Source organism: Ochotona curzoniae, unplaced genomic scaffold (assembly GCF_017591425.1).
Source record: "Ochotona curzoniae isolate NIBS_2020 unplaced genomic scaffold, NIBS_Ocur_1.0 scaffold_1852, whole genome shotgun sequence".
In the NCBI taxonomy this organism is placed as follows: domain Eukaryota; kingdom Metazoa; phylum Chordata; class Mammalia; order Lagomorpha; family Ochotonidae; genus Ochotona; species Ochotona curzoniae.
Window position 1 is genome coordinate 10,470,944 of NW_024467087.1, and position 24,943 is coordinate 10,495,886.

General features: G+C 39.1%; 1 protein-coding gene across 1 annotated transcript in view; it reads right to left on the reverse strand.

The window, feature by feature from the left end:
* The window catches only part of ADGRG4 (adhesion G protein-coupled receptor G4), a 91,783-nt gene that overhangs the window by 12,702 nt on the left and 54,138 nt on the right, over window positions 1-24,943 (reverse strand). Inside the window, 9 exon segments of the mRNA XM_041000053.1 lie at window positions 362-440; window positions 4,049-4,317; window positions 6,686-6,807; window positions 8,784-8,887; window positions 10,940-10,985; window positions 12,427-12,546; window positions 19,267-19,401; window positions 22,835-22,997; window positions 24,178-24,394. Of these exon segments, the coding sequence (XP_040855987.1) occupies window positions 362-440; window positions 4,049-4,317; window positions 6,686-6,807; window positions 8,784-8,887; window positions 10,940-10,985; window positions 12,427-12,546; window positions 19,267-19,401; window positions 22,835-22,997; window positions 24,178-24,394 (1,255 nt within the window).

Below are 24,943 nucleotides of genomic sequence, written 5' to 3' on the forward strand. Positions count from 1 at the left end.
TAGAAGCCACTAACCTTATAACGGTCTATGGGATTGAACATCACAACAGGAGCTAACTACACAGCACTTACTGTGGAACATGCACCATGCTGAGCACTTTACATACACACTGTCCTTTTAACTCTTATTCCAATTTTCCAGTGGCACAAATGGAAGTGAGAGGTAAGGCAATTTGTCAAAAACTCTGAAAGAGTTCAGGCACCTACTCATTACATAAATGTGGCCATGACTATGTTTACAGAGAAAGGCTCAGGCCAATACTGCAGCCAGCACCAAGACTAAACCCCAGACCAGGAATACCCCATTGTATACTGCTGGGCCAGGGCCCCACCAGTTGAGAAGCAGAGATACCAGTACTTACAAAGGAGTCGCTGGGCTCAGAGTTCCGTATGGGTTTTTTCTCACACTGAGTGTGATTGCCACTATGATGGCTGGAGTTCCTAGAGCGGGAAAGCAAGGCCAAAACATCTTGTCAGGTCCTTCAGGAGGAATCCTGATCAATGATATGGGTGCTGATACAGTGACACTGTTTAAATGAGCCACAGATGTGCGGGCACCAAATACCATTGTTTGCAAAATATTTGTAAATTTTTCAATGTTAAACATTTCTAGGAGTTCTCCAATCCACTAAATTAAACAGCATGCCAATAGCTCAAATACAACACCCACAGGTTATTAAAATTAGCTCTAGTTCTCTCCCCCCCCCAAAAAAAAATCAGCTTAGCAAAGGAATTGTCTAGCTTATCAGAATGCAAATTCCGATGAAGCATTCCTTCTCCACTGACGGGCCGCCAATAGTTTTTCTCCCTTTCAATATTGTCCCAGTGTCTTTTGGTCTAGGTCACCTTGAAGGAAGGGCATAAGCAATCAGTTGCAGCCTGCAGGTCTTGTTTGACAGAAAAGCTGTTTCCACACTCGTTACTAGTTTGACATTTTGACTAGATCGACCAGTTAACGACCAGTGCATTCAGTTAGACTATAATAAAGCAATCAGTTCAGTCAAAATGGCCAACGTGATGTGAATAAAGACAAAAGATTTTAAAATCCAGTTTCATGTACATTTGTAAAACTTAAATGATGTCTTTTTTTTTTTAAGGTGTATTATTTCCTCCCAAACTAAGAGCACCTGCCCACCCACATGTTGTGAGTTTTGTAAGATACCTTCCAAATCTGTGCCAAACCTCAGTGTGCCAAGCATCTTAAAAACCCTTCCACTTCCCTATTCTGTGATAAACAGGGTCATCTCTTCAAATTTCTCAGCTGGCAGACAGCACCGTACCTAGTGTACTGCAGATTTTTTTTTTTTAATATCCCATTCGAGTCTGAAATGGAAGGTTGAGCGGAAGCCTCCCTTGAGTTTGGAATCTGTGTGGTAGTCCTCAAACTATATTCATCCTTACTTGTATATGAGGAAGAGGAAAGTGGGGGTGTGTTTTGAAAAATGTATACCAAACTACTGTTTTGGACAGTGTTTTAAATCAAGGAAAAATCTTTGCAGCAAGTTGCTTGAGTTGCTTTGGTAGTTGGAAGGGAGAGCTTCTGACATACGCAGAGGCTAATATTTGCTTTCCTTAAGGTCGATTTCATTTGTCCAACATATGTAGGTGCTCTGAAGCTCTCTAGGGGGGGCTTAGCAATGACTCTGTCACAACCTAGGATGTGTCTATCTAAGCCACACCGGCCAACATTCGCACTGTAGCTTATCTGAGTTTTGCTGGAGTGCCTGTGGTCTTTCATAAATGCCAGAAGACAGGAGGCCTGTGAGGAGTTGCTTCCATGCCATCTTCTATCCTCCTGTCAGTCTCCTCTGGGAGGTTGTCAGGAGATAATTTCCCCTCACCTGCCAGGGTTCTACAGTCATTTGGGGCTGCTTTGTATCCTGCCCTGCTGTGGACAGAACTACGGGATAGAAAATCACATAGCTATGTCCAGAGTCGCTCCCCAGGGACAGGCCATGCCACAACTCAGGCTGTGGTCATCTGCTGCCTTCTGTTTTTGGTGTCGTTCTTTTTATAGCGTAGGACAAGAACTTGGGAGCTGTCCTTTTTGGCTGCTGTTCCCCTCACTGTAATAAAAGAAATAAGCTGAATTTAAGAATGGTTTCTTGTATCTGTCTTTACTTTCCAAGTCAGCCAAGGTTTGGCATTGATTTGTGTGTGGACTTGACATTCACAATTAACCATAAGTACATTATCTGCTTTTTAGATTATTCATGGAACCTCTCCACAATGTTGTCAGTCCTCTGGAAGAATCAAAATGGGAGGTGGGCAGGCACAGGGAGAAGTAGATTGACTGTTTTTGGCTCTGTGTTTCTGCTGGATTCCAAAATGTATTAAAATAATTTTTTAGATTATGCCTTGTTTAATATTTGCCCATCTCTGCTCCCCACATTAGCACAGATAATAGTGCTGAGTATCCAATGAAAGCATGTATTATGCTAATGAATTCATTGAAAGGATGAGCAGCTAATTAGCAAGCTATTGTCTTCACAAAGGTGGTGAAATAAAATATATCTTCTAATGTATCTTGTGTGTAATAGCATACATTTTCTATACATCCACCACATTTTTTGAACCCAATCTCCTTTAATAAAAGAGGGGAATGGGAGAAAGCAGCTGCACTGGCCCTGTCAGTTAGAAATCTAGAAAAAGAAATCAATGAAATGGCATTAATATTAGGAAATACACATGCTGAATTCCATTTCTGTCATCTTCCAGTGACAGTTGAGATGGTCACAGTCACGAAGTGTGGTAGGTCAGATCAAGACTGACTCTTTTCACCTATTTCAATTCCATTCCCTATTCCTTAACAATATAGTAAACTATGTAGGTTTAATAGTCCAAATTGTGGAGACAGACTCCAGTTCTGCCAGTTGTCAGATGTGAGCATTTGGCAAATTACTTAATTTCTCTGTGTCTTGTATTCTCATCCATTAGATTGGAACAATGATGAAACCTATCCCGGAGCAATAGTGTGAAGATTAAAGGTGTACATAAAGCACCTAGAATAATGTTTGACAACACTTAAGTGATGCCTAATTGTCAATAGTCATATCAGTACCTGTTGTGACCATAGCTTCTGTAGATGAAGGGGTAAAATGAGACAAGCTTACTATTGTAGATCCAGCATTTAGTCCAGCACACAAACAAGGGCTCAATAAATATTTTTGTACCAGCTTCCCATAATAAATGTTATGAGTTGAGTGTACAGAGAAAATAAGTAGAGAGAGATATTAAAAAACAAAGATTAGTGAACCAATCCTTAATTCATTACTTATGACATTAACAGAAGTTGGTACTGAGTAATTTCTCCAGTGGACTTTCCTATGATTTTGGATAGGGACCCTGGAGGCAAAAGCTCATTGAAGTGAAGCAGATATCATTTGACATATCCACATCCTAGATCTAAGGGTCTGGGTTCCAGTCTTGGATCTATATGATTCCATCCATTGATTCACTCCCCAGATGGCCAAAATGGCCAAATCTGGGCCAGTCAAAAGCCAGGAGCTACAAGCCAGGAATTTTTTTTTTCAGGTCCCCCGTGTGGGATCAGGGGCCCAAACACATGGGCCATCCTCCACTTCTTTCCCAGGCACATTAGCAGGGAGCTGGATAAAAACTGGAGCATCTGGGACACAAACTGATGCTCAGATAGGATGTTGATACTCTAAGTGGTAGCTTTACAGGCTACCTCACAACCCCACCTCTGGTATCGCTTCTGATCCAGCTTTCTGATTATGCACATTCTAGAAAGCAGCAGATCATGGTTCAAGTTCCTGGGTGTCTGCTACCCACATGGGAGACTCAGACTGAGTTCTGGGCTCCTGGCAGCCTATCATCCTGGCTAAGGTTGTTGTAAGAGTTGGAGGAGTGCATCATTGGATGGTTCTCTCCGCCTTTCAAACATAATTAAATGAATACATCTTTAACACATAAAATTGTCTGTGACATTCAATTCTAGCAGAACAAATGCACTGAGATAGAGCTGGAATTGTAGAGACATACAGGTTTAAAACAGAAGCATCAAGAACAATGGCATATATACTTACCCCAACCAACTAGGCAAAATTTAAGGATATAATTACGAATGTATATGTTGAAGACTTTGACTAGAGCAAAATACATGTGAACTGCCTCCAGGCCCATCCAAGACAAAGAAGCAAGCAGGAAATAATGAAGTGCCACCGCAGCTGTGATACAGATCCCCACTTTCTGAAATGATGACAACCAGGAATTGGCCAGAAATGCCAGGTTTAGCATCAGTAGTGCTGTGCACAGGTTGATAAGGATTTTGGAAGGGAAATCTTTCCGAAGTTTGCTAAAAGAAAAGTAGGCTAGGTTAGATAGAATCCCTTCTTGATTAAGCACTGCCACAACTTTTCTCCACAATAAAAGAGAAAATAATTCGCTGTTAAAATTATTACTTTATATATATTATATTTTAGAGCTCTCTTCCTCTTTCCAGTAGAGGTACATATCCCAAATATGATGACTTTCATTAACAGGAAAAAAGAATAGTCTCTCTCAATTAGGTGGCCCCTTTTCACTCGATTTATTTTTTTTGAAAGAATGAAGGAAGACGCTTCCTGCGTATTAAGATGACTTCATCAGCACTTTGGCAAGCTGGATCTACACATTGGCTACGGCAACTTTTACTAGTTACAGTTACTTGCATATTTTCAAAGAGGCCAACGTTTGGTATCACAACAGCAAATGTTGTAAGTTTTTTTGCTGAGTGAGCACAGTCTTACTTTGTGGAAATTGATGTGGAATTTCCCAAAATCTGAAAAACATATATATAGATATATATATTTATATATAAATCTAAACATGTATATGTATTTATACACATACATACATGTGTGTATTCTCTTTAATTCTTTTACCTTGTGTTAAACGTTTATTGATTTAAATTTTGCAGTTTGTATTTTGAGCATGTTTTAAAAACTAGGTCAAATTGTAAAATTTACAATTCTTAAGAATGCACATTAATGAATCTTTAAAAATGTATACAGCTGTGGAACTTCCACCCTGATTAAAAGGTAGATTATTTTGCACACTGAGAAAATTCCTTCAGAATTCTCCAATTTAATACTCCTCACAAGAAGTGACCAATATTACAATTTATATCCCCATAGATTCAGTTTTTCCTGTACTTGGAACTTCGTATGATGAAAACATATTGTGTGCTGTTTTCTTTCACTAGTATGATTTGCTTAGTTCTATTCTTGTACTATTTAGATATCATATTGTATTATATAGAAGTTATTTATTCTTTACTGCTGTATAGAATTTCACTTCTATAAATCTACCATTACTCATACAGTCACCTGTTAATATGCATTGGGGTTAACTGCTGTGAATATACTTATACAAAAGTATAAGTATATCAGTGGACATATGCACTTGTTTCTCTTGAATATACACCTAAGAGTGAAATTTTAGGGATAATCACTCTCTTTTAGTAGGCATTGCTAAACAATTTCTGAAAATATGTGCTCCATTTTACGTTCCAACCATCAGTTGTTATACATAATTGCTGACATTTGCTATTGTCAACAGTAATTTTAGCCATTCTAATGGGTGAACAGAAGTACAGTGTACTAGGGCCAGCATAGTGACATATCATGATAATCCTCTGTCTGTGGTGCTAGCACTCTATATAGGTGTCAGTTGGAGTCCCAGCCGTTCCACTTATGATTCAGCTCCCTGCTAATGGCTTGGAAAACCAGTGGAGCATAGCTCAAGTCCTAGGGGCTCTGTACCCATGAGGTAGACCCAGAAGAACTCCTGGCTCTCAGCTTTGGACTAATTCAGCTCTGGCCATGGTGGACATTTGCAGAGTGAACCAACAGATGAAAGATCTCTCTGTCTTTCCCTTTTTCTGTAATTCTGACTTCCAAGTGAAATAAACAAATATACATTTTTTAGGTAGAGACCACTTCAAAGTGCTTATAAAAAAAGCACATTATCTTGATTACATGAAGTTTTTGAGAAACCCTTACATATGATTGTGGTTTTCATCAGCATTTTGCTAATGATAAATTATATTGATAACTATCATATGCTTACTAGCCATTTGAGTAAGATTTGGGGATAGATTCCGTTTTTGTGGTGTTTATTCAAGTCTTTTGCTCATTTTAAAATTGTATTGTCCGCATTTTTGCTTTTTAACTGTAGGAGTTCTTTATTCTATGTGCAACTCGTTTGGGAGGTATATACATTGCAACAATGTCTACTAGTCTGTGATTTGCTTTTTCATTCAATTGTGATGAAAGGACTTTTAGTGGAAATTAAAAATATGTTTTAAATTAGAATGTACACACAGGTCTTTGATAATTTTGCATTTCCATTGAATGTTTATTGATTTAAATTTTGCAGTTGTGGGGAAAGTTTTAATGAAAATCTTTAATGATATCCACTTTATCAACAGTCTGTGTGGCTAATGTTCTCACACCCTGGTACAGAAAACTTACTTTCTCAAACTGTTTGATTTTAAAAATCAACTAACCTATTTTGTTTAGAGGACATTTGGTTGTTCTGTTTTGTTTTATTATTAATTTGTCCACTTCATAATCTAATGGATTTGACCTCTTCTTACTAGGATTTTTGGTGACATTAACAAGGTTCCAATGACAACAGTATTTATCAAACAAAAAAATTAAAATAAGGCTGCACCAACTTACTGAAAAACTGTGTATGTCATCATTGCAATTCCCAGAAAAATGGAGGAGATTCCACATCCAGTGTGTGTTATGAGCACCAATATCCGTTCATTCACTGTATCCACCGTAGACCTCGATAAATCCTAGGGAATGTAATATGTGGCATTTTATACATTTTCTAGAGGAAGTTTGTGACAAACTACTTTCAGCACTCACAGGAAGTTCCTAGAATATATAACATTTTTGTTATAGTTCTTATAAAACCACATTATATGGATGGATTTACGATATACTCAAGTTTTGTTGAGAACCTTACAGTATTTTACCATGTACAAGACATGGAGAGTCATTAATAATACTGAGAAAACACTAAGTCCTTAATTTCATTGTCATTAATATGTTCTGCACTTGAAATATAACTAAACCAATAGATGTGAATTTGTGATGCAAAATAAATCATTGTCTCCACTCGGCGACCCAAAACACTACATGGAACATCAAAAATGTTCCTTTTTCTGAGACCTTCACTAATTTTCACAAAATTAAGAAAAAATGGACCATAGAGATCAGATAATTGAGTAATTTCTTAATCTGAGGACGATAAAAGACCTGAAATGACAAGCAAAAAATGTTACTATATGTGTACACTCATCTGAGAAGAAATTACAATAGCTTTTATCAGATGGTTATAGAGATCCAGGACTCACATGTTGTTTTATTCTCAACAGGGAGTTATTTCTTCCCTTCTCACTGGTTCATTTGGCGGTGTCTGGAGATGTGTTGGTATGTACAACATGAGGAGGAGTGGGGAGTGGGGATTGCTGCTGGCATTCAATGGGGAGAAACCAGGATGCTGCTCAACATCTCACAATACACAGAACAGCCCCCCAAAATAAAGTTATTTGGCCAGAATATCGATAGTGCAAAAGTTTAGGGGCTCTAATCAACTTTACTTATTTCAAAAGACAAAATTAAGGTTCACATGAGTGAAACAGGATCACAAAAATTACTGACAAAGCTAGGATATGAACACCAGTCATTTGAATCCTGCTATATTGCTCTGGCTTATTTGGAAAGAGCCATGCAAAATTCTCACAATTGAATACACCTCAATTCAGCCTCTCTTATTTACTGAATAGTATTTTTTTTTCTTTTAAAATTACAGAAACATAAAGCAGACATTCAGTCCTTAAAAGACTTACCATTAGTTGCTGGAGAAGCCAACTCAGACATATTCACATAATAGTAACTTAAGAGAACTATGAAACTATTCAGGTATGGGTAGAGAAAATGAATACTCTGGGACCCATTTCAAAGGAAAAATCAGCAACCTTTGATATTAGGAAGGATCAGAGGGAGTAAGGAAATGAAAGAGTTAATGATGATTCTGACGCTTTAAGTCTGGGAAATGAACTGACCATATTCTGAGTATATAAACATTACATCTTTCATACACTATAATTTGACAACAACTATTAAACTTTCAAATTTTTAATGGTCATATCCTTTAGCCCAGGTATTCTACTGTGTCAATTTGTCCTCCAGAAATATTTATACAAGTGTCACAATATAAAGTAATAAGGATGTATATTATAGTGATGCTCATGTTTGAGAAAAAAAAAAACAGTAATTGCTAAAAAGTCCACCTGGATGGATTCATTAATGCCTTGTGTTACACCCACAAAACACATACTATAAAGCTGCCAAAAACTGAACTAAATAGGTACATTTTTGGCAGAAAGTTGTCCTATATATTGCTAGGTGGAAAAAAGTAATAAAATACTATGACTAATTCTATCCAATTTTGCAAATAAGAATATACATTAATGTGCTTATACATTAATACACATACATTCTAACTGTATAACAGATGGCTATTAAAGGTGGTGTTTTCTGCAGAGGAGATCATGTACTGTTTGAAATTTTAGAAGCAAGCATTAGTTTTGTAAGGAGAAAAATAAACATCTGTTTCAATCCACTTTACTTTTGATGGACAAAGGTGTGGGGAGCTTGCATTTGCATTGCATTTTTACATAACTTAGTTCACACATATATTAGTGCTATTAATATAATATACACTGTCAAAATTCTATTGAAGATTGATGAAGACAAAACTCACCACTAAAACTCCAAAGTGAGTGAGGTGGTCACACTGACAGATTGTGTAATTTATGTTTGTTTCCTTTACTTTACAGCCTGATGAATTCCATCCACCTAGGCCATCTGCAAGAGACAGAAGGGAATTTGAATGCAATTTTGCTTTTCTCACAAATGTTTAACATCTCATTATATGCACCATGTGAATGTGTGTTATAATTAGCATTGTTTGTTAAGATGGCAAGATAGAGGTATAATTGAACATTGAAATTAAATTAAGTCTAATAAGCTAAATTGACTTTTGGGGGACTTGGTAAATTGCATAACTTCTTTGGCTCTCAGTTTTCTATTTTTTTTTTAATCGTACTTCTCCAGTTTTAGGACAGACTCCAGGTCTGAACAGCAGCTCTGCCATCACGCTGTAGTAGTGACAGAGCCAGGATGACTTCTTTTAAAGTATCCAACAATATGAAATAGGCAAAGCTAGAGCTTTTTGAAAGACATGGACCTCTGACATACAGGGTGACACTTGAGCCCAATTGGCATGATTGGCATAGACGCTGTTAAAAACAAGTTCAACACAGAATGCAAAAGGCCTTAAGCATTTCGTACCAAAGTCAAATTCTCAAGCAGTTGGGACCTTTTACCTTCTTGGCAACTTTCTAGCTTCTCCTGAGCATATTCAGAGTTCTAGAATCAACCATTATACCATCACAGTCTATAGATCTTGGGGATTAGAATGGATTTAGTATAGAACCTCCAGTGTGGCACTAAAACCTGGGACTTTTCCTAAGACATGCACCTAAGTATAGCCATTTTTCTTTTCAAATCCGGAAAAATTCCACACACACTTAGGAGGGTCAGGATTTTGGGTGAGCAGAGTGGCAGCAAGGTAGAAAAGATGCTTGTGAGGTGCATGGTCACTAGCAGTCATGTACACAGACAAGATTGAGGCTATGAAGGATAAAGCTCATTGCTCCACAAAATTCTTAATCCTGGTAAACTTTGGAAGGGACCAATCAGGAAAGAACACAATGGAGTTGTATTCCACATCCCATGGAACTAAATGGGAAGTGACTTCTTCTTTTGTCCCCAAATTCCAAGGATATTGTGTGGGGTGGGGGGGATGGGGGGACAGGGTTCCTAGGCAGAGCTGTTACAGCCCAAAGAACTCAAACAGCTGCCCTGGCACTCCAAAGAATTGATTCTGTATGGGATTTGCCTGAGATTTGGTGATATTTCTGAAGATTTCACACAGACACAGAGCCAAAGGGGAATCCACTCAGCAGGAAGCATCTGAGCCTCTTTTCTTACTGCCCCCAAACCTCATAGTCATCCATGCAGGAAGAGCCTTTAGAAACCAACAAGTCTCATCTAGGCATGGCACAATGATTCAATTGGCTAATCCTCCTCTTGCAAACACCAGGATCCCATATGGGCACCAATTCATTTCCTGACTGCTCCACTTCCCATCCAGCTCCCTGCTTGTGGCCTGGGGAAGCAGAAGAGGATGGCCCAAATCCTTGGGACTCTGCACTCATGTGGGGGACCTGGAGGAATCTACTGACTCCTGGCTTCAGATTGATTCAGCTTTGAGCACTGTGACAATTTAGGCAGTGAACCAGTGAATGGAAGATCTTTCTCTCTGTCTCTCTTCTATCTATAGATCTGCCTGTCCAATAATCTTCTTTAAAATCTCATCTGCTTGATGAAAAAATATAAAAATGGGTCTAGAGATGGTATATAACCTACCCAAGGTAATATGGCCTAGAAGAAATTGGGAGGTCTAGAGAAGTGGGGAAGGAGATGATAAATATTGAAAATTCCCTATGGGAAAGCATGGATAAATGATCAGGTAATTTTTCCTTAACTTTCTTCAAACAGCTCAAGGCTACTCCACACTGGGCCTTTCAAATTTCTTTCTTCATACTTTGCTTATTTCTGAATTGTGTGATGTTTCTGATCTCTCAATTACCCAAATAAGTATGTTATCAAATGGAAAATTTTTAATTCCCACACACGGATATGATTTGGAAATTATATCATATGTGTTGGTCATACAGAGGTTTCTGTGGGGTCCAATAAGACAGAAACCTCAGCACTACTGCTTCTCATCTAGCTGCCAAATAGAAAATGGTCTGGAGCAAAATCAAGGTTTGTAAAAAAAAAAATGCTTACTGTTTTTCTCAAAATCCCAAAAAACACAGTGAACTTGATCATAATTCTGGAAAAAGAAAAAAAAATCTGAGGTGAGCATTTTTCTTATCATACACAATTTATTTCCTCTTAATATCTTTTCAAACAGTAAATATACACATGTATTTGGCACATATGTGAATTGATTTTAAGACTTGCCCTAAATAATCTTGTTTGACATGTGAGAGAACAGCATGTCACTGCATGGAGACCTGGTTCTCATCTTTTCAAATATTTGATAGCAATGGAACTGTCCATACCTTAATTCTAGTACAAGGTTCAGAAGGGGATTGTGTGTGGTTAGCACAGGACCAGTCTGTGGTTGGAATTTGAGGCTTGGAGCTGAACTCAAGTTTTATGGATACAATGTTAAGCAGATTTCCCATGGAGTTTGTGGTACAGCCCAAAGACCTCACCAGCTCTGACCATTTTCAGGAAACCAGAAGCAAACAGAGAGTACATATTACAGATGCTCAGCTAATTGTTTTCTCAACCCAAATTGAGAGATTATCTGTATTATATGCTTTATTTGATGACTTTTTAAAAATTCGTTTTCCTACTCTCTCTCTTCCCTTCTAGAATCAAGACTAGTGAAAAATATGTTGTACCATATGGTCTCTTAGATTGGGAGTGAAGGGAGCTATTAAGACTTCACACTGGACACACATTAACATCAAAGAATGAAATAGTAATTTCTTATTATACTAAGGCTAAATTTGATCATTTAGTAATATATACCTTATGGTATGCCATATGACTACAGTTTTAGTCGTTTGGTGATAATTAGTACATATTTTAATGCTCTTCATGGGAATTAAAATAATACAAATGCAGGATTATTTTGAATGAAGTTGTTTGTCTCACTCAAAAGTAAATGGAATTAAATGTCAGTGAGACAAGACAACCAAGAGATCCACCTGCCTTGAGCCACTGCCCTGCCAATCCGTCACAGTGCTAGAACAGCCATAATTCATTGTGCCTTTAGGATAAGACAATGTTTCTAAAAGATCCCAAATACAATACACCGCTGCTACTTGCAAGTAGACAATCTTCATTAAGTCTTAGAATCACATGTTGGGATTTGTTTTTTACTGCATTTATCCATATTCCTGCTTAACAGTGTTTATTCTACCCTTACTTGTCAAACTCTTTAGTGGAATTTAAAGCCTTTGACTATAAGGCAAGTTAAAATATGTTATTACATAAATTAAAAGCGAAGAAAGTGAGGAGGATGGAAAGATGAAGGGAGAGAAGGAGAGGAGCATCATTGTAACAATTAATTGTATCTATGAACTATGTGAAATCTGTTCTCTTTATATGAATAAAAATATTCTTGAAAATCCAGGAAGATAAACAAGCTTCTTCGTGACAGAAAGAATCACATCTGTTTATTAGCCAATTATTTTTAATATGAAAATAATGGAAGGGCTTTGAGGTCTTCTGATTCTGAGACAAAATGGATTTGCTACCTGATTTCCTTCAATATGCTGCAGAGTGACAACCACAGGGTCAGCCAAGTTTTGAATGGACAGATCTGAAATGCTGGCACTCACAACATATGTGGTTAATGCTTTTGAGACATTCTGGGTCTGTAAATGAAACAAGAAAAGAAGTCAAGGTTTTAATTTTTTTTTTCACATGTTAATAAAGCAGGTGTTTGGCACAGCAGTAATGAGGACCAGAATACCCAGGCTTGAGTCCTATCTCTGCTTCTAGTTCCAGCTTCCTGCTACTGCACACTCAGAGTGAGAAGGTTGTGATTCAGCCACCTGGAAGATCTCAATCCAGTTCCCAGATCCTTGTTTTGGTTTGCCCTGCCTTGGTTTCTGTGAAGATTTTAAAGTGAACAAGTAGATGGAAGATTCTCTCTCTCTCTCTCTCTCTCTCTCTCTCTCTCTCTCTCCCCCTCTCTTCCTCATCCCTCCCTCCCCCTTTTCCTAATCTTTCAAATAAAATAAAAATAAATAAAATTTAAAACTCAGTGTATACTTTTTGAGGTGGAACACACAGGCATAGAAAGGTAGAACGTGGAATCACAAGCTGAGAATGCCTTCCAAAGGTCATTGAGTTCATCTCCTGCATTTACATAAGGTCTCAACTACAGCAAGCGAGAACACTTCATCAATCCATCCATCCCATCCAACTCCAAGCAGCAAACACTCATCGCTGCCGTAGAAACAAATGAGACTATTGCCTACTTTGAGAACCCTCTTGCCCTTGGCATTTAAAAACCTTATCTTAGTTGTAATCTTCAGCCAACCATACTTTGGTCTAGGGAGTTCTTAAGGAAGAAAACTAAGAAACTAAACCCATCATGTTAATAAGTATCTAGTGGTAAGTCATTTTGTATTCCATCATTAAAAAAAATGGTAGCAGGACCTGGTGCAGTAGCCTAATGGAACAAAACTCTGACGATGTCTCTCCTCCCTGAGGGGCGTATGAGCTCTGCAGCCACAGGGCAGGTATTATGGATCCTGAGTTCCTTCTCTGGGCATGAGCAGTACAGCGAGAGGTATTTGATATCATGCATACTGTGAACCAATTACATGCATACTGTCTTCGGTCCTTCGTGAAATTTTACGAACATTTTCAGATAAACTGAGGCTTGGGGAGGCTCAATGCCAACAGGAACAAAGACCTACTTGGAACTGAGGTGTGGGAATTACTGATTAGCAGAGGCAAAATACCTGCAAGAGAGCAAGAGTTCAGTCATCTAAGCGGCTGCTCCTCTCAGGCACCAGTGAGATAAGCCATGGGGCTAATCACAAGCAGCAAGGTGGATGAACAAGCCACCTGAGAACTTGCTAAGAAAGAACAGAAGATGTGAGCCCAAATGGTAGCCCTTGCAGAGGCTGCGGAGCCTCATTGAGAAGATGCCAGGCCTTCACATTTCTGAAGAAATGATGCAGAGCCCACTTTTCCTACCCCTTCTGAACTCTGCTGACTCTGACATGGAAGTTAGCATGAAAGGCAGCCTGGAGTCTATCTGGAAGCGATTCACTTCCTTGTGGTGACTCACTTCAGTCCTGCGAAGCCAACTTTGGGACTCCGGGTGCCCTCACCAGCAGAATCCCCAGGGTACCTGATCTGGAGGTGGGTCCACAGCCAGATGCAGTGCACAGGTCCCTGGCTGACACTTAAAACACCAAGCACTAGCCTGCCCTTCTCGCTGCTTGAAAGCCTCTCCACTGTGTGGAATGCAAGGAAAAGGGGGAAGAGAGATAATATCTAAAGGCTCTCTCAACTTAGCATCAGAGACCCTTTGCTTAGGCTCCGATTCCAAAGGAGGATGTGCACAATGATCTGGGACTTCACTTCTCAGGCTCCATTTCCCTTTCCCACAAAACAGTGGCCATGCCTGCAAAGGAAGCAGGTTCTCCCTCACCCTCCATTGTGTGCTCTAGGCCCAACTTTCCCTGCCTCACCTCTAAATCTGCTCCCTCTACCTGAAATCCTCCCCCATCATCCTCGTCATGCTCCATCTGCTAGCTCACCATCAGGTCTCAGCTGAGACATCTCTGTGTGTGCATCGTCTTTATTCTTATTGAAACACAGATTTCAATTGAAACAAGAGATGAGAGACAGAGATCTTCCATCTGCTGGTTTACTCTGCAAATGGCAACAGCCAGAGCTGGGCCAGGCAGCAGATTCCAGGAGACAGGAGCCTCTTCCAGGTCTCCCACATGGGTACAGGGGACCAAGGACTTGGGTCATCCTCCACTACTTTTCCAGACCACAAGCAGGGAGCTGGATGGGAAGTAGAGCAGCAGGAACTCGAACCCATGTGCAAACGGGATGCCGGCAATGCAGGCAAAGGAGAGGGTTAGCCTGCTACGCCATGGCACCAGCCCCTGAAACTCCTCTTACACTAGGCCTTTGCTGACCTCCCATGGGAAGCAGGAAATGCTGTTCCATGTTCCCATGGTGCCTGTGCTGCTTGCCCTAGCCTGCTGTCGTTGTCCCTGGCTGAGAGGCAGCAGCTGATGGAGGACTGGAGAGCAAGGCATACACTGTTCAAACAAGCCAGTCCTGAAAAAAAAAAAAAAAAACAAATATCCTATGCTTTTCCTGATGTGTGGCAATATACAGACAGAGTACCAAAAAAAAAAAAAAAAACCTGTAACATATATCAGTGAAATTGACATTTTGAGATTTGACTCTTGTTTACAGCCCCTTTCTATACTCTGGAAAAACAGTGGGTTTTCTACTTGCTGCTTGCTGATTTCTTTATTCAGTGGAGGGTTACGCTTGTGATTATCAAATAAACTGAAAGCATGTCATTATAAAAATTGAGAGAGAAAAAAGGAAGGAGAAGGGAAGGTAGGAGCATGGGTGGGAGGGAGGGAGGAAATATCACTTTATGCTCTTAAATCTGTATATGAAACACATGAAATTTGTTCATCTTATACAAATAAAACAGGGGTTTTTTTTGTTTGTTTTTTTTAAGGAGGGAAAAATGAAATGTCTTATTAATAGTTCCTAGCAGGAAACTGTTGCCTTGAGTGTCCAGATTGGAATAAAAAGATTTTAGGGAAAGCAGCGTGAAAGCACGGCCATGAGACTCAGAGCCTTGGGCATGAGGGAACAGAAGGCCCACAGCCCTCCTGAGCACGCAGTCCACAGCAAGCCGTCTCCTAGACCATAGCCTCGCATTTTGCTGGTAGCGTTAAGAACTGTAGGTTGTGGGGAAGAGGGAACCCTACTCCCCTGCTGGTGGGGCTGCAGGCTGGTACAGCCTCTATGGAAATCAGTATGGAGAACACTTTAACAACTCAAAATTTGCATACCATATGATCCAGCAATAGCACTCCTAGGAATATATCCAAAACACCTGCTACACAAGAAACCAACATGCACCCCTATGTTCATAGCAACACAATAATTGCAAAAACTTGGAAGCAACCGAAATGCCCATCAGCAGAAGACTGGGTAAAAAAGCTATGGTTCATCTACTCCATGGAATACTACTCAGCTATTAAAAAAAAATGCAGCTCTTTGTGGCTAAATGGGCCCAACTGGAAACCATAATGCTAAAGGAAATGAGCGAATCCCAAAAGATTAGATACCACATGTTTGCCTTAATTTAAGAATTTAAGATGAAATGATGTCAATATGAAAAATAGTACCTGTAAAATGTATTTTTTTTTAACATATAGGTTACTCAATACTATGCCCACTAATTCCAAAATGCTGTGGATTGTTGCTGATGTTACGTTGGGCCTTTTGATTGGTCGGGATGACACTCTGCCGGCTCTACCTTCTGACCAGAGATGGTCTCCACAAGAAGCCGTTGAAATTATCTGGACAATAAGATGCTAGACTCAATGCTTGGTATATGCTTGCAATGAAAGAACCCCAACTGAACCTGAAATGTGGCAATGCAGCAAGGTGGAGGAATCCACCATGGGGGGAGGTTGGGGGAGAAGTGGGGAGAATCCCAGTGCCTACAACTGTGTCACATAACGCAATGTAATAAAAAAAAAAAAAGAAGAGCTGTAGGTCTTCCTTCTCATCCAGTGGGAGCATGCGCAATGTCCTTCTTGCTCAGCATTGTGCCCCCAATGCTCAGCATCAGTTGATTCAGACAAGGGACAGCAGAAGTACTTGCTCAATGAAGACATGGTTAAGGGAACAAACAAACAAACAAAAACAACAACAACAACAAAAAACCCGTTTGCACCAGCAGCAGATCCTGCCCTTTCTCAGGATCTTAACGTCCTCATTATAAAATGAGGCAGTGGGACCCTGCGAGGGTGGAATGCCCATTTGGCTCTGAACTTGACTGCTCTGAGTTTTCCAATCTGCCTTCCAGTGGCACAGTGTCGTTAGGAAGCGAATTGTCACAAAGATCTTTAGTCCCTCCCAGTGGAAGGTGTTAGTGAATGAAAAAAGACTTATTAAGCATGAGATCTAGGCAAAACAAAATTTTCTCTTCTTGTAAGAGAAAAAGAAAATCACAAGCCTCTGAAGAAAGGTGAGAACTGAAACTCAAAAGAATGACATCTTAAAGGACACAGCGATGTGACAAAGTCTACAAAAAGGGGCACAATGCTATCAGCTACATTTTAAATTTTATTTTTATTTTTTTACTATTTTTTTAGCCAAAAGATAAGCAGGAAAGCTGGAATTGGCTGCAGGCAGGCATCCTGCATAAGATTTAGAGTAAGATCACAGGAACAAATTGAATTTAGGTAGAGAGAAAGTGGATGGAAAGCTTCAGGGTTATTAAATAGTCTTTCAGGTGCAGAGTCAAGTGGTGGCATAGCCAGTTAAACCACTGCCTGCAACACCATCATCCAATATGAATGCACATTCAAGTCCTATCTGGTCCACTTCTGATGCTGCTCCCTGTTAATGTGCCTGGGAAAGCAGTGAAAGATGACCCAAGTGTTTTAGAAACTATAGCCACCTGGGAGACCCTGGTGAAGCTCTTGGCTCCTGACTTCCACTTGCCTCAGCCTTGACTATTGGTGGCCATCTGGGTAGGGAACCAGAAGATGTAAGATCTCTCCCAAGCTCTCTCCGTGTCTCTATTTCTCTTTCCCTGTAACTCTTTTTTCACATTAAGAAACATTTTTGTTTCATTTTTTTCACTTATTAGGAATTTATAATGATGGCTTCTATATTGCAGGAGAAATCTGTACTTACTGGTTTCATCACCTCAAGTAAAAGTATACAAAAGAACAATTAAAATAAATTTGAAAGAAGCTTATCCTGATGGCAAGATTGTACATTTTTAAATATTAAGCAGAATTTTATGTCTGTATTGTTATCAATAAATATTTTTAAATAAAGGTGTTACAGATGGAATGATTTCATGAATATGTAGTCACACGGCATGGATATACAGTCTATTTTGAATTGGCCCAGTTTAATCTTCACCAAAACAGTTTTGTGAATCATTGACCATCAGACATTCATTCCTTTGGATAACCTCTTCAGAAACACAAGCACACCAGGCAACTTAATACTTTGACCTCTTCAATACAAGAACCTCATCTGAGCTCCAGGTATACCACTTCCTGGCAGTAAGACCTTGAACAAAACTGCACAATTTCTTTGGGTCTTTTGTTTTTTTCTTTAACTCTTGATTACAATGGATGAAATAATAATTGTAAATATTGACAGTTAGTAGTGTTCATCATTATCAACCTTGTTCAGTTTCTGATCGCTGTCTTCCATACAACCATATGAAAATAAGTGTCCTGAAGTAATGGGCCTTTTGTTAGGTAGATATCCAAGAGAAGGTAGTGATTAAAGCAGCGATGCACAGACTGACTGGCATGGTACTTATTATGCACAGGGCAATCTCCTGTACTGGGCATGCATTCGCTTCTTCCTTCTTTCAAAGGCTCTGTGAAATCATGTTGTGACCCCTTTCACAGGGGAGAAAACTAAGGCATAGGCCGGTAGTCACACAGGTAGAATATGGCAAAATTGACTTGAAATTCCATTAGGACCGTGCTCTTCCTCATCCCATCATATTGCCTCAACTTTGTAATGAGTGAGGACCAGAGACCTCAAAAAAAAAAAAAAAAGTCTGAGAAGTTGGAGCTGTGGTGCAGTGAATTAAACTGCCACCTGCAATGCCAGCCTCCCAGGTGGGCACCGGTTTGAGTCCCAGCCTCTCCACGTCTGTTCCAGTTCCCTGTTAATGTGTCTGAGAAAGCAGCAGAGGATGACCCAAGGCCCTAGGCCCCTGCACCCACGTGGAAGACCTGGATGAAGTTGCTGGATCTTGGCTTCAGATTAACTCAGCCTCGGCCCTTGCAGCCATTTGAGAAGTGAATTTTTAAAATTTAAAAAGGGAAAACTAAAACTAATATCCTAAGAAATAAAGCATTTTATAAGAAGGTTCTGTGTGGGTGGTACGAAAGAGAGGCAAATGCTCACAGGCAGGTGTCCTGCCAGAAACCACCTGAAACCGCGCTAAGGAGTGGGCACGTTGGCTGTGAGGAGCCAGCGGAGACAGCAGAAGAAAACACTAGTGAGCTGTAAGGGCATTTCATCAGAGGAACACGATGTTCTTTTCTGACTTGGAAAAATTCAGGGGCCTCTGCTTGGTGACCAAAGAAGCCTTAAGGTCCCTTCCCAAGCTGAGAAGCTGTGAAATTAAAAACTGCGGAACATCATTAAAGTAGATGTTGAATCATGTGGAGGGCCAAGGGTTGTGCTGGAAAACTTGTAGAATCAATCAAACAGCATATTCTAAAATAAACAGAACATAATGAAAATAGCAGGGATTCATAATTACAATGAGTCAACCACCGTATGTCAGTTCATGACAGTTACCAGAGGCAAAACCTTACCTTGAAGAGGGAAGTTTGTCCGAAGAAATTGAACAAGATGGTCTGTAAGTTATTGGGAGGAAATCTTTTCTTCAGTGACTTAGGCAAATATATAGAAGCCAAAATTCTCCCCAGATGGATATCAGCTATGGAAATCTGCCAAGAAATGTCAGACAATGAAAACTGCAATCTTTACCCATCACCGTGGCTCAACCCTAGAATATCACACAGAGGGCTGAGGGAGTGGGCACTAGCTCCTGAAGATATGAAATACCTGTAAGACACATGCAGGCACACACTCAGAATCACAGGCCAAGACATGATCCTGGTGCATGTGCGTGAATTGTCTCACCCCCTTCCAAACACGCCCGTTTCCATTCTAAGGCTAGCTCTGTGATTCTTTGTCTTAACCTGCTTCCACTTGAGTAACATTAGAAGTGGATAGAGTAGTACATATTAAGTATTTCCCCCTGATTCCCAGTAACGAAAGCCAGTCTTGGAAATGAATCCACTTGTCCCCTATATATTTCTGAAAGTGAAAACTGAAACAGCAGCACAACACAGAACTAGGACATCGGGGCACAGGACCCATAATTTATGGAGCAATATTTGGTTAAAAAATAGTGCAGGGAACTGAGGCATTAGCTAGAAATTCTGCTGCAGATTCACTAAGAGGGATGATTGTGTTTTATAGTTATTGGAATGGCTTTGACAATGAATAGTCCTAAGCAGAAACTCTCTCAAGCAAATCAAGGAATATGAGCATCCTTACCTACATCCAGCCCTCAGTGAACCCAGGACACAGATATGCTGTTACATTTTCAGAAAATGGAGGTTCAGAGAGGGTCAGTGATTTATCTAGGGTCACATACCTTGCATGTGACTGAAAAAAACACGGATGTGATTTTGACCACTTTTTTGATTATCCATCCCTTTAGAGAACTATCCACTTGGATGTAAAACACGTAATGAAAGTTTTTATTTTAAAAAAATGAACTCAAAGCTATGTGGCTGTTCTGGCACAAATTGACTCTGCAACATCAACCAAGTACCACAGAACAGTCATGATTTCACTTGAACATGTAAGCAGATACATCAATGTGCTTGAGCTTGATGGTTACTCCACTAAGACTTATAATTTTAAAAAAACTAAATATAAACAAAATGTAATAGAAAGACAATATCTGCTTTCATTTTGGGTAAGTGGCTGCTAATTCATTTGACTCTCTTGTATGTAACAACTATACAAAGTAATAGTGAACTGAAGATACTGGCAAAGGAACAAAAGCAGACAGATTCAGAAGATTTGATACTTGGATAACATTTTTTCCTGCTTTTACAGTACTTGGCCTGCTAGCTGGCTGAAACTAATACTGTGAAGGACATCTGTAACTCATGGAAAATTTGCACAGACTTCCCAGTTAGCAGAACACGAAAAAATACCTTAGGGGAACAACAACCACTGGGAGTTAGTGGTGAGGGAAACATCTGGGATGGAGAGAGAAAAGGAGGGACGACATTGTGAGCATAAACTCAGTGCAAACCTCTGCCTGTCTTGATCATCATACATGTCTAGTAGTGATAATGGAGCTTCACTGAGATTTGATTTACCATCCAGAAGACACAGGAAGGTGGAAGATGAAGGAGGGGAGGACAGGATAAAAAGAAGAGGAGGAAAAGAGAAGAGGGATAGGAAGGGGGGAAGAAGATGAGTGAAAGGGAAGAGGGTACAGGAGAGGGGAGGGGAGGGGAGCCGAAGAGAGAACCAAAACAAAAATAAGAACATGCAGCAGATAGAGGCTACCTGTAGCTTAAAAATCTGAAATATTACTATCTGTCCTTTAACAAATACATTTTTGACTCCCACTGTAAATTCTACACATTAAAATAATAGTAAGAAAGTAATTTGAATAATCACCAACAAGCTCGACAAGTTAGAAGAAATGAATTCTTATAAAAATATCATGAACCGTATTCAGACTGAGGACTCAGTGTTGGTGCAAAACATTTATTAACTCAGGTCTAAAAGAGGAAGTGGTATATACCTAGAGAAACTGTTAAAGCTTTAATGCATTTTCCCACCCAATATTAATTCTCTTGGCCTAATCTCTTCTCAACCTCTAGGTCTTGCAAGATCCCTACAACTACACCATCATAACCAAGTGAGAGCCTGTGTTCCTTTGTATCTTTCCTCAGTGCTCCCATAGAATCTCGTGCTTGCTCCCATCAGTCTCTTATACATTGCCTTGAGAGCAGAATTTTTCTTTATCCACATTTTAGCTCCAGTATCAACCATAGTGTTTAACATTAATAAAACCTAAATAAATCGTTCAATGGGTTAAATATTAATGTCTGTATTTTTCAGAGATTTTGTGATATCTGGTTCATAATAATTATCAAGTACAACCCAAATACACGCAGAAAATGTGCACTAAATTCAAATGAAAATTTGAATTAACAGTAAAATAAAACAAATAATTGTTAATAGCTATGTCTAACTTTTTGTCATTTTGGTTGCTTTTAGTTTTGTGTAGTGGAAAGGTAAATGGTCACATATTTTGTTCTGTTTCTGTATAATAAACAGCTTCTTACAGAAAAACAAAAAAAATGAACCCAAATGTGTACAAGATGGATGAGGACATTTGAATAGCGCCATATTCCCAAAATTCATGCTGCTGGAACTGGCTGTCAAAACCAACTTCCAACAAAGGCACAATGTACTATTCTTTTGAACATTGATATTTTAAATATGCTTAGATTTTGCCTTATTGAACTTGTGTTCATGAAAGATGTTGGTTTTATTATTTGTAATTTTTTTTAATTTTGAATTTTTATTTTAGATGGTGCTTACAAAGTTGTTCAAGTTGGGAAGGATCAAGGGCCAGGGAAAAGTGGCTGTGATTATTGTTTCCAAGTTTTCCTTTTCTATTTCCAGTATCTAGGAGGGGGAGGAGACAAGCGGAGAAGCCACAACCAGCCTCCCAACCTCCCCAGTACCCAGGGATGGGGAACAGCCACCCAATATTAACCCAGGGTCCTGATGTAGCATAGGCTGTTGAGGGTTTTGCCCAGGTAGTTTCAATAGTTCTGAAATGTTGTCTATCTCACCAATCCAAAGATGAGGGAACACATTCAATGTCTTAGTCAAGTCATATATGGTATGAAAAACAAAAAGCCTATAAATTAGCCCTCAGAAATATTAAAAACTTGAGGACATCGAACTAAAAATGAAAGTTGACTCCATATTATTAGTGACTTAAAGTAATAGTATGACAGTCTCTCATAAACTTACATAGACTCTCTCTGAGTCAGAAATTTCTGTTTTCTTGTGTTCACCAACAATAGCACACATATAACATATCATTACTTCTCCACAAATGACAGTCAAAGCTATGTTGACAATGTAGGTGAGGTCGGGGTCACAGGGCCAAAGGTGGTATCATTGTCAGCTTACTAAGAATGATAACATGAATTTTCCCAGGAGTAATTGTATTTTCAGAATTTTCCTTAAAATGAGACCTAAATGTTAATGAATGAAGACAGGGACCAATGCTCGGCTGAGTAGCTTTGTTCCCCAAGCAACACTTACCTCCAGGTCTGTGCCATTTGTGTGGGAACGAATGCTGAAGGTCAGACCTTCAAACTTGTGGTCCACCTTCACCACAGCCAAAGCCAGACTGGCCATGGTCAGATTCTCAGACCTCCCCTGAAACTCCATCTTGTGACCAACACGCTCGATTAGTCTCAGAATCCTGTAAGAAACCACGGGTGGAGAAGAGCATTCCTCCCTTTTATTATTCTTTTATGCTTTTAAGATTTCTGTATTTATGAGAGAGAGAGAGAGAGACCTTCTCTCTGATTTTCACTACCCAATATTCTTAAAGATGCATTCTCTATGAACATTTTATTATAACTACTTTTCCCATGGTACAGTTCCATGTGGATAGGGATTTCCCCTTGTACTCCCAATGCTTTTCCCTCAACTTTTTCCCCATATTTTTCCAATAATATATTCCTTCAGTAGCAATCATGAAAATAACTCAGATGCCAGACAAAAGAGGAATGGATAAAGAAACTGTAGCACATCTACTCCATAGAATACTGCTGTCATTAAAAAGAATGAAATTCTACCACTTGCAACAAAACGGTCCCAACTACAGACTATTATAATCAGTGAACAAATCTAATCCCAGAAGGACAAATATTATACGTTCTCTCTGATATAAAGCAACCTCCATGCAAAATACAAGATTTACAGATATATGGGTTAATGTGTATATACATGTATTCTCATAGATTATCTGAATAATGGAGACTATGCATCTATGAACATTTTGAATTGACCTCTTGCATACTTCCAAAAATCACTCTGGCTTCAGTGTAGAAGATGGGCCTTACAGGGTCAAGAGTCAAGGCAAGGAGACCAGTTAGTATACTGTAGGTGGTCAGGCAAGAGGAAATGGACGTTAGGGTAGGGGTGTGGTGGAGATGGACAGAAGCAGATGGATCCCAATAGAACACACAGGAGACTAGAAAATGTATTTAGTGCTTCACACATGAGTTAGTTAACAATTGATTGTGAGCTACAGGGAGGTGCCTAGGATTATTTTAGTACCTAATACTAAAAAATAGTTTTAAAATAAATGTTTCAGTGTTTGAATGCATTTCTTAAAAATGAAGAGCATCAGAGTTATACCAAAACTGAGGAAATACTTTGGTTTAGAGTAACTGTGTATTTGGAAAGTTGATATCACTAAGATACAACTCAAATTTGAATGCGTTCTTTCACTGGTATTTGAATAAAATGTTCTCATCGCATTGAACTAAGTGTACTTTCAATGCCTACCCACTTGACCTTTAAATGGTGTGTGTCTGCATGCTAAGAAATTAGTACCATTTAATTTAATCTTTTTCCTAAGTTTTCATACTTACTCATTGCTTACTTCATGCAGATCAAAGGCCGAATCATTTTGCTTCTCCATAACAGCATTGATGATTTGTAACATAATCTGGGTTAGGCTGATACTGATTTCATCACGTAGTGAAATATCAGATACTTTAGAAATAAGAACCTTTGTCTCTTCTTCATCCAGAGGTGGAGATTCATTTATCAAATTTAAAATGTGCTCTGCAACATCATTTGCATTCTCTGGGGAAAGAAAGTTGAAATGTACAACCTACATTCAGTAGTTTAGGGCTATGTTTCCTTCACTTTAAAAAGCTAAAGGCAGTGAGCTAGAAATGCTTACCAAGATAGCAAAGATTACAGAGGGAGAAGGTTAGACTTCAAGTTCTGCAATAGATATAGCTCCAGGAAGTAGCATGTAAGTCAAGCTTTTATTCATGCAATCCTTTTGTAAGTGCACCAGGGAATTCATTTTGCCACTGAAAAATTATCTTGAAATTTGATTCTAATTAAATTGAGACTTTTTGAGTACAGGATTCAGTTAAGTAGATCCCAACTATGTTCAAATATCAGCAAATATTCAGTCTATGTTTTCATAATCAAGAGTGGTAATTACATTTTCGAGTCAAGATTCATAAATCCGGAGAAAAAAGCAAATAAAAACCATGTGACCAAAAAAGCAATTAATTTAGATTTTCTAGAGAGTAAGAACAATGGATATTAACTCATCCACCTATTTTCTTCACTTCTTAGTATGGAAATTTGTAGGCATGCACAAAAGCAAAAGAATGG